The sequence below is a fragment of the Xiphophorus maculatus genome, chromosome 6, assembly GCF_002775205.1.
Source record: "Xiphophorus maculatus strain JP 163 A chromosome 6, X_maculatus-5.0-male, whole genome shotgun sequence".
Classification (NCBI taxonomy): Eukaryota; Metazoa; Chordata; class Actinopteri; order Cyprinodontiformes; family Poeciliidae; genus Xiphophorus; species Xiphophorus maculatus.
This window is the reverse complement of record NC_036448.1, coordinates 6,321,129-6,331,743: the sequence shown is the minus strand read 5'-3', so window position 1 is coordinate 6,331,743 and position 10,615 is coordinate 6,321,129. Positions and strand designations below refer to the sequence as shown.

At 42.9% G+C, this 10,615-nt stretch overlaps 1 protein-coding gene across 1 annotated transcript; it reads right to left on the bottom strand.

Moving 5' to 3' along the window:
- Positions 1 to 2,188: 2,188 nt before the first annotated feature.
- Positions 2,189 to 10,382, bottom strand: LOC102233249 (kidney mitochondrial carrier protein 1). Its single transcript, XM_005804585.3, has 9 exons — positions 10,137 to 10,382; positions 9,855 to 10,002; positions 9,512 to 9,606; positions 9,211 to 9,296; positions 6,917 to 7,012; positions 6,688 to 6,812; positions 5,775 to 5,898; positions 3,747 to 3,827; positions 2,189 to 3,317 (listed from the first exon to the last, which is right to left on the bottom strand). The coding sequence occupies exons 1-9, from the start codon at positions 10,198 to 10,200 to the stop codon at positions 3,276 to 3,278; spliced, it is 861 nt and encodes a 286-aa protein (XP_005804642.1). The 5' UTR covers positions 10,201 to 10,382; the 3' UTR covers positions 2,189 to 3,275.
- Between the last annotated feature and the right edge of the window lie 233 nt (positions 10,383 to 10,615).

Genomic DNA, 10,615 nt, shown 5'->3' with positions numbered 1-10,615 from the left:
CCACTGGATTTGTTTTGTTTTGTCTTCAGTCTTTTTCCTAACCAGCTGCCAACGTCAACTATATTTAACACTCATCGGAGACTAATTATTTTCTGAATGTTTTTGCTAGGTTGAAGAGCTGCTTCAGCGTGAATTCTGATCTCTGCCAACTCCCATCCTCTTTTCCAAAGTCCCCACTTCAGCTGAGCTTTGTCCTCATGGGCCTCGTGTAGCAATGCAAGGCATCAACATGTTTACCATAGAAACAGTGAAGAGCAGACCGTGGCACAGAGTTGTTTTATAACTCCGTCGTCTGTGGCCCACCAGCGGCCGCGTTTCTCAGGAAGACAACATCATCTTCTCCTCCAGCAGCCAAGGATTCAGCATCAGCTGAAAATAGTTACTTATATATTTTTTTAATTTAAATATGCAAATACAAAATTATTTTTTATAAAAAGACAATTAACAAAAAATAGAGCACTAGACCGTCATAAAGCCAGTGAATAAATGGAATAATGAGGATGGAAAAAACTTTAAAAAGATGAGCAAAAGGAAAGGCTAAGTAGTGATTTTTGTCTTTGTCAGCACTATACAGTCAAAAAGGCACAATCCTTCCCTCAGCTGGACTGTGATAAGTGTACTTCCTTGTTTGCACATTTATCCACACATCCGCTTCGTCTCCAGCCTCTACAAATGACAAAACAACCCCCAACCCCTAAAAAAAAGAAAAAGTATATAAAAAGGCCAGAGTACAGCCTTATTCCTCAGACATAAAAGCTTACTCTGATCCCTACAACACAATACTGCCGCTTCCCTTGTGCCTTTAGGCCAGGCAACAAATAATACCCATAATGGAGGATGTCTGACTGCTGGAATCCCCTGTGGGCGCACTGGTCCAGCTCATAGAGGGACACGATGCCAGGCAGAAAGCTGTGCTGCCTATTTATGGACGCCCCAATCTGGGCACACGCATTTTATTTTAATTCCTTTCTCTCTTTTTTCCCCCTCCGCAGCTCACCTCACTGGCAGCGTGACATGTTCTTCCGCCATTATTTGACACAGCTCACACGTGGAGTTTGGAAAACAGGCTGGAAAGTGCCGTGAATAGTAAGTTTTGGCGTCGAAGCAGCGGTTTGAGAGTCTCTCCCTCCCAGCAGCAGCAGCAGCAGTGTAACCCATGGGGGCTCAGATGAGGAAGATGTGACAGTAACAGCTCGCACACGAGTAATAAGTCCCAAGCTGACACCCCCTCCAACCACAACGTACCCCTAAATAAAACAGCGAGCCACGGATCCACGCGACGCTTCCCCGCTCGGCTCCCCGGAGCTTCCCGTCGTCTCCTCAAAACAGCTCACACGAAAGAAAACTGGGAATTTAAACCACGGAAATAAAACAATTACATCTTAAATCCCCCCCTGAAAAATTCATGTTTGCGCTGTGCTGCATGAAACATGAGCGTGCTTGAAGAGAAGAGACTAGAAGAAAAAAAAAAAAAAGTAATCCCTCTGAAACACAATTGTGCTAGTTTTGTGGCCTCAAAGTTGAGAGCTGGGAATTTGGAAAGCTTCAAACAGCACTTGGTGTTAACATCTGGGTCGAGTAGCAGCGGCTGAGTGTGTGTGGGCCCACAGCGCCACACTGTGGTGGCTGTAAAAGTCAAACAGACAGCACTTTCTCCCCCCCTTTTTACATTGAATGCCCAAGGCTGGATTTCAATAAAGCTGCATGTAAATATACTTTTAGAGGAATAACAAATAATAAATAACAAATAAAGGACAAAAGAATAAATTTGAGTCAATTGTATTGTATAGGAAACTTTTGGATAGAGTTGAAAAGGCATTCAACAAACCAGACTCCGTTATATTAGTTGTCATGAGGAACGGTCCAAGAGTCCAGCAAACTATTGCGAGAAGGTTGTCAAATAATAAAAAAGAGATTAAGTTTATAGGACAACACCGTGAATAAAGTGAATAAAATCTATGTAAACTCCAAAAATGTAATAGTCTTGACCATTATTTGGGCTTTTGGAAAATAATTTGTTATGCAAACCTGCAATATATGTGATCTTTTCCCTCATTCTCCATGGGTTAAACTCTTCCTGCTTAGATCAATTAGAATATCATCTGCATGTGTAGTGACTTTTTTTCGTTTTAGTGGCTGTCCTAAATAGCCAACAATTGCATCCAGTCACACACCAAACCAAAGTGGCTACAATTCACGCTTTTTATTTTCAATATACAAGTCCACGGCTGCATTGAAATAAACTTATTACAAAAATGACACCGGCTTACACTTTGGCAGAAGCAGCATACACATTCCTTTCCGACGAAAGCTTAAAGCGTTTAAATACAGTACGAAGGAATAGCACGGAGTGAACAATCGGTCTGTTGAAGCAGTGACGGGAATCGCCTGATCTGACCCAGTGAAATGTATATGCAAGTTTACATATCGTCTGCATACGTGATGACTTTTTTTAAGTGACGGATGTAACAGGAGCTTGAACATCACTGAGCTGCTAGAGGATATATTTACTTACCAGTCATGCACATGTGATGAATGTCCCGTCTATGTAACAACTCTGGTATTTGAGCCATATACGCATGTAAATATAAAGCTCGCAGTATACCACGCCCTGTTCTTGGCCTTTTACTCTGCAAATGCGCAAGGGAGACCACAGGAAATAAATAACTTCAAACATTTAAATATAGATATTAAACCCGCAACGTGTCGGTTTTTCAAAGGGGAATGATCGCGCCGATTGTCACAGCGGATGTCCAACAGTCGGGAGTCCACGTGCAGCTCGAGCATTTTACATCCTGAACCACAAATTGGGTTAAGGCACACAGTTTACAGAGCACTTTATGTGAAAAAAAACATGTAAATAACACAGGCTGGACGCATTTTCATCACCATAACAGAGACGGTTTTGAAGCGCAGCAGCCTTCGACTGAAATGTAAAGTGTTGATTTTTTTTTCTAGAGTGGGAGAATTTCACAGTTGGGCTTGGGTCCGAGCGGAACCATGGTACTGTAGCGCCTTGAAGTGGCAGATGAGCAGAAGAAGCCGTGTGAGTATTCCTGTCACAGTCCTTTCCCCGTTTGCCGCAAGGCTTTTTTTAAAACAGACATGGAGCCGGGAGTCGCTCTGGAATCGGATTCCATTTGCGTACTCCCCTGGCTTTTCCCCTCGCCGGCTCCGCTGAGGAGCCTCCACCGTTCCAGACGTTCCCGATTTTGGTCCCCTCGGCTCATCTCTGGGCGACAGCTCGGCTCGCTTTCTCTCCGACGTTCGCTCAGTCACACGTTGATCTTCTTCAGCTGCTCGTAAGTGAGGAAGAACTGAAGATGGAGTGAAGGAAATGTGAGGAAAGGGGAGCTACATTTTGGGTAGACAAAAGTGAAAGCAGAGGGAATCCTTGAACGTTGCCACCCAAAGTAAATAAGTTCGTTTTTAGCCCTGAACAAAGAGCGATTTACCTCCTAACATCAAAAATGAAACCCTGTTTTCTCTTGCCCGCTAAAGGTCTCCTACGCCCATTCTGATGGGGGGTATTTGGGTAATGAGGCAGTAGTTCCAGGAGATTACATAAAAGTGTTAGCCAGAATTAAGCTAATCTCCCCCACTAGAGAGAAAAAAAAAGTCTCTGAATCCCATGCTATACTGAAAGCATAACAGCATTTTACAACCTGCCTCAATTATTACTACATCCTGGAATACATTTCAATTTTAACCAGAGTAGTCGTCGACTCAGAGGGCTGAAAGGATACAATGATGTTCCACGGCCCCAGGCGGAGCCAGTTTGGGAAGAAACCCTTGTAGAGCGCCATGAAGCCCTCTGAGCGCCACGTCTGCAGGAGGAAAACACAACAAGTTCAGTCGAATGTCACTTCATTATCCTCTGATGGAATCTGCTAGTGATGATACTCTGCACTGCTTGCTGATTCGAAGGAAGAAGAAAACTTTAAACTTGACATATTTAAACCAATAAATTGAGAGAGCAAATAATTTTGACACCATGATGGAACAAATTTCCAACTAATCAATCCTAGCCAATGACCGGAAGGTGAAAAAATGTAAAAGGCCAATCTCCCCCCCCCCCCCAACAATGAATGCATAATTCAACACTCTTCAGTGTGGACGCAAAAGTGATTTAGACATATTTTGTATCACTATATTTTTTTTAAAAATGAAATAAGATTAAGTACAGAGGTGAGTGAAGCAATTTAAGGGGAAAATTGTATTTTCTAAAAAAAAAATAAAATAAAAACAGTCTCGACATGTCTGTCGTTCAAACAGGCTGCAAGGCAGCGAGAGAAAGCAAGACTTCCGGGAAGTTTGAGTAGTAGAGTGGATTTGGACATGTTGACTATTTTTTAATCAATCTAATTCTGTAAAGAAGACGTATAGTCTGCCGACACATTAGTCTAAGCTTTCTTAATGGCTTAATGGCTTTTAAACAGGCCCCACTGTGTGTGTACGTTGCAGGACATTAGCATACGTTTAATGAGTTGGGTTCAAATGAATGGTTCATTTGAATATTCCCAAATGTTTTCTTTTAGATGTCATGACTAGAACTCATCAATTTCCACCATATTTTATGTTGGAGTTGCTTCTTCACCGACTTACGAGTTTAGCGTTTTTGTTTTTCACGCTTCAAATTTCCTCTGCGTCACCACTGTAAAAACAGCTGCTCTATTATCATCACGTTTTCCCATAAAGTGCAGCGGACTGCATTGTCTTTTGTTTCTCGCAAAAACAAACAAAATAAAAAAAAAACTAGGCTGTGTTTCCATTTTGCAGCAAAATGTTCTGTTTCAATCTGAATTAGCATTCAAGTGTGGGTTTTTGCAGGCATGAGTAAACCCACCTAAACGAAGCAGTTAAGAGACTTCCCCGTTGCCCGTAGCAACATGTCTGTCAGTAATTCACTGAGGGCTACAACAAGTGCAACACAAATTCTTGCATTAATAGATCTTGCAGATTACTGAGCTGATGCAGCACCATGTTCAGACCAGATATCAAAGTGATCCACCAGGTGTCTAGCAGACAGATATAAACTGCAGCGCCTTCAGTTCTTAGAACCTCCATATAAAACATTACGGCCATTAAAACGAACGACCCTTAAAGCCGCGCTGCACACGGCCGCACTGGAGACTCAAAAAACCAAATCTAATCTTTTTCACTGACTGATCTGGCTGTTAAACATAAACCACAAACACTTCCAGGTTACAGATTGGGTGTTTTTTTCCCCCCTCACTATAAACAGCTCCAGTCCTAAACGTTAAAGAAACGTTCTCGATTTGCTCTAGAAAAGAACCAGTGCGGCTTTCCAAAGACAAAAAGACAATTTTAGGTTCTTCTGGTAAGTATTTGATTCTAAATAAAGCACTGAGGCTGCGGTTTATTAATGCAGCACTTAATGCTCTGTGAAGAGCACTGACCTACTTGAAGACTGACAGACGAGAGATAAGAAAGATGACTTTATTCCAAAGTTACTTAAGATTTTTATTACTATTTATGCTTTGTGTAACTTGATCACTTTTTCAGCTTTTACCAAAGTGAAACCAAAAAAAAAAAACTAACTAGTACTTAGCAAGCACTAGTACCAGATTTCTTTAGAGTATTTAGCTGATCGTGCATTTATTGCAGTTGATATGTAAAGCAAAAGATGAAATCTGTCTATATTCAACTGTAGAAGACGAATCTATACAGGAAGACCTCAGACGGCGTTTGTGTGTTTTCCCGTTGAAAGACAGATGTGTTTAGTATGATCCAGGTGTTAGTCTGTGACTCACCTGCAGCAGACAGTCGAGCGTTCCCTGGTACAGAGCCCCTCCCCTCTGGTTCATCATGCGGGTCCGGACCACATCTACTGGATTCGAGGCCAGAGCCCCAGCGAGGCCACACAGAAAGCTGGACCTGATGGGCAACAAAGAGCGGCCAGCGTTAGGGACATTACAGGGTATCTGCAGGTTTCAGCAAGTCAAATTTAAGACCTTGAATAAAACTTAAGATAGAAAAAAACTCCTATAAATAAAGGGGACAGTTAAGGGACTCGTATATGTTGATAACAGAAGTAAGCCACTAGTGAAAATGAACGTCATCCAGCCAGCAGGTGATATAGTTGCATTTACCCACGATAGCTAACTAGGTGATATTAGCAGCTAGTTACCAAACGCCTCAAGTCACAGAACTGTGTGCATCTCAAACTTTAGCCAGACAGAAAAGTCACAGCAATATTTATTCCCTGGTATTGGCGCATTTATGACCAACTCACATTTTCTTTAAATTAATTTAAGATATTTTAAGTCCTTAACTTTAGATAATGTGTGGGCATCCTGCATTATATTATGGCGCTAGTCAGTGTTTCGGTGCCACCAATGAAACCAAGACCTCTGAATCCTAAAAACCACTAATGCAGCCCTTTTCAAACGCATCAACAATGGTTAATGTGTGTCTGTGGGTCTTTGATTATCACACTCCTTAACTGACCAGTCACTAAGTGGACAGCCATGTCTTTGGCTCTAAAGTTACTGTGTGAAAATTTTAAATCTATCCAAAAATATACATACCGTAAACCAAAAACTCTAAATCCTGACAGATGCACGTCACTACAACATATTTTAACTGATGCTTTTCATTTTCGACAGCTCTAATTTACAGCCACTTAAGGGATACGTAGGAATCCCTTCAGTAACTGAAACTCACAGGAAGTGTGTGTACACGGTGTCCCCCATGTAACCCGACAGGATCAGGTGCTTCTTGGTGATGTCGTAGACCGGGAGTTCGACGCCGACCACGATGGCCGCCCTCTGCGCTGTTAGAGAAACACCCTGATACGAAGACAAAAGGAGTGCTTACAGGGTGAAACTCTGAAATATGAAACTCACCGGAGGTTTTTTTTGTTTGTTTTTGATTCTTTGCCAATTTCCTCTACCTTCCACAGTCCTCGTGTGCCCTCCTCCTGGTAGATGTTGATGAAGTTGCCCATCATGCTGCCTTGGATCACATTTCCCTGAGCCTGCATCCGGATCTGGGAGAAGACACAAAGAAAGGGCATCAGATATGACAACAGGTGCATTGTTTTTAACCTGCATATAAACCTGTAATTACACTGCGGGTGTGACTTAAAAAAATAAAAGAGACGGCCACTGTGTTTGTTGCTCGGTTCTGTGATGATTTCACACAGACAGCTCATGCAGCACACACCCCTATGAAACACAATGTTCCAAACCTGCAGACGCATGTGTCGAGGCGTTAATCTTACAAACACTAACCGTGCCAAACGGAGCGCAGACAGAGAGAGAGAAAAAAAAAGGAGAGATAAGAGTGTTGGCATTCACCAACAGGTCTCATTTACAGAACACTATGTTAGGCCTTTCAGGGGTCAGTCTATAAATAAAGCACCAGCGAGGTCACGACAGCCCCGGTTTGACTTTCGCTCTGCTACGCTGCCTTCACCAAGTATTAATATCTCTTGAACTTTTTCACATTTCATCAACTGACGGCCAAGGTTGGGATTTTTTTTTTTTTTTTTTGTGCAACCGGCAAAACAGAAAACTAGTGCAAAATTGTGGCGCATAAAAAAACAATATGTGGCTTTCACATTTCTTATCACACAAAAAAAAAGAATCTAGAAAGCGTCCTATGCATTTTTCCATGAGATTTTTTTTTCCTTTTTAAATATCTCAAGTTCTGTCAGATTAGATTGAACAACTGATGTTAAAGGCTTTTGGGTCTAAACCTCCAAGCGTGTCAAGTCGCAGTACTGCAGATTTCAGATGCATCTATACTTCTACACACCAAATATCTAGGCCGTTATAGCGCTACATGCAAGCTGAGGAGGCAATTCAGTCGATTTAGGTGTAGTAAGCCAAGGATTGACCAAAAAGTAGTACAATAACACACATTAAGGGTCTCAATTTGACATCGGTGACCTGAACTATTCCACGGCAGCTTTAGCTTCAATGTTAGGGATCTTTAGTCCTGCTGGAAGTTAAACATCCATTCCCGGTTTTGGAGTTTGCTGCAAGGATTATTGTTAAGGATTCAGCTCCATCGCCACCCACTTTGTAAAGAAATCAGCTCAGAAACTCCAGACCTGAGCACCTTCCCCCAAGTTTGTTGTGTCAGCACACGAGTGCGCAACTAATAATTGTTCTTGTCGACAGCTGTGTGGATCTCTACAGAGTTATTGTGACCCTCTAGGCTGTTTTTTCTAACTCGGGCTGCATTCAAACGACCTAGTCAAGCTGTAGTTTGTTTGACTAGAAAGTCTGGTTGGTTTGGGGATGACGGAAAGAGCAATAAAACTTTTTTGTGGAAAAAAAAACAAACAAAAAAAACCAAACTCTGGCCTTCCTGAAAACCTAGGTCCTGGTTCGGTTGAAGTGAACTCCGATGCGTTTCAAATGCACATGTGAATACCAAGCAGACCGGAGACCGCTCCAAACGTAGGAAGTGGACGATAGCGCAGGGCATTCTGGGTAAATACAGCCTAAACAAACACAAGAGTCTAACACTAGAAGGAGATTAGCTTGTAATTATAATTGTTGTTGGTTTTCGAGAAAAAAAAAGAGAACTCCTACAACCGCTAAAATCTGACGCCACTCCAGTTTTGTTTACCCTTTGTGAAGGAGGAAGTTGTGTTCAGTGTCTTCTTCTGAGGTTTTCATGTAGTTTCTTTTAGTGGGTTGTGGTGCAGCGCCACCACAGGTGAGGAGGTAAACAGGTTTTTCAAAGAGTTTGGCTGGTTTGTTTGACAGAATGAAGTGTGAGAGTGAACCGCTCCGCTTAGATTTTCAGATGGACTGAACACCGTTTCATAATTCCTGCTGTGCTTGGGATATTATTTTATCATCTAATCCCGCTATAAACGTCTCCACCATTTTCCCCCCAACTTATCTGAAGTGTGTCTTGATCTTCGTGATGCTTTTTGCTCACTAATGTTCCCTGACACAGAACAGCTGGATTAAAACTGAGATTTTATTGCACATAAGTGGAGCAATTAAACCACTTCTGACTTCAGCCGGTTCAAACATGAAACGGTTTAAATTCTACTAAGTAAAACTCCACACGTTCCTCCAGTTTCTCGACAGACTGCTGCGTTTTTCACTGAAATGTTTCCGCGCACATTGCTTTGGGGGCCCAAAGACCCGTCAAACCCGCTCTGCCACTTTAAGAACAATAAACAAGACCGCTCACGACCTTTATTTACGCTAAATTACATACCTTCAGCACATCAGTGGGGTTGGCAATGGAAGAAGAGATGACTCCAGAGAGAACGCCGCACAGCACATTGGTCAGCAAGGTCTCATCTGGAAGAAAACTGAGATATTAACTTGATCCACTCAAAGCGTGCAGTACTGGTTTTATAACTCGCAACCGGGCGCTGCGCTTTTAAGAGGTCAGGCAATGTCACACCAACACCTGTGAGCTTCAGCAGCAATGCGCATGCATGCATGTGGCGTCTTTGCCTTGCAGCGGTTTGTGGGTTTGTGTTTGAGAAGTGCAACAGAAACTGAACGCTCACCTTCTGGTCTGTCCACCAGCAGCCGCTTAAAACTCTGATATGTCCCAATTTTGATGGTCCCGTAGGAGGCCTGACGGAGCATGGCGGGGGAGATGCTACAAAAACACCAAAAACATGCTTATTTTTAATTTTAAAAATGTAGCACTAACAGAAAAACATTGATTAAATAATCCAGAAATCGTGCTCTCTCTCTCTCTCTCTCTCTCTCTTGGTTAAACAAGGATGCAGAGAGATCGGTCGACAAGAAACAGGAACAGGAAATACATTGTGTACATGCAGTAGGGTTACACTTTCATTTTGCGCCAAATAAAACACGCTCAGCTACATAAGTGAACCCACTCACCCTGAGTAAAGCGCCCGGAGCCCCTCCTCTCGTCCTATCCTCATGATAGCATGCAGCATGCCTCTGTAGCGGATCTCACGGTACTTGATGTCCCCGACTTGGCCCTGAACCTGGAGGCGCGTCTTGGCCAGGTCGATGGGGAAAGTGCCTGTTAACCCACAGCATTGGAGACTCGTTACCTTGTTTTCAAACCCAAAGCAGGAAGAAGAAAAAAAAAAAAAACACAAAACAAAAACACCCCAACACACGCTGCACGGCCTCCTCCATCCCTCACCCACTCACCGCATTCTGCCGTTATGGAAGCAAGCCCGCCGAAAACGAAAGGCTTCCAGTTCACGGTGGACATTTTTTTTCTTCCCCGGACCGAGTGTTAAGACGCAGCCAGCCGCTTCTCAGTACTATACAGCCAATGTTTCTTATGAGAGGATCCCAGGTCCGGTCGTCGCCAGAGAAGTTCAGCCCCACGTCGCCTCCTCAGACTGGCAGACTTGAAAGGCGCTGAGCTCCGCCTTCCCGCCGCTCCTTCACCGGCGTCTGTATTCTCAGGCTCCGCCCACTGCTCGCTGCCTGGCAACCATGCCAGAACGTCTCGTGACTTTAGATATCAGATCTTTGCTTCCGCTTCTTTTTCAAACAAATATATACTCACTATTGAAAAAATAATACAGCTGGGTGTTTAGGTTTCCACCACAGGACTTCACGAAATCCAAAGTTTTGTAACACCGCATAAAAAAAATAAATACAAAATAGAAAAGCTTTTT

Bases quoted from the DNA above. Each gene is read 5' to 3' on its own strand.
- LOC102233249 (XM_005804585.3), bottom strand. From the start codon at position 10,200: ATGTCCACCGTGAACTGGAAGCCTTTCGTTTTCGGCGGGCTTGCTTCC. The intron at 6,813-6,916 runs GTAGAGGAAATT...TCTTCGTATCAG, and splicing joins GCACACGAGGACTGTGGAAG to GGTGTTTCTCTAACAGCGCA. The intron at 5,899-6,687 runs GTGAGTTTCAGT...GTTGCCCATCAG, and splicing joins ACCGTGTACACACACTTCCT to GTCCAGCTTTCTGTGTGGCC.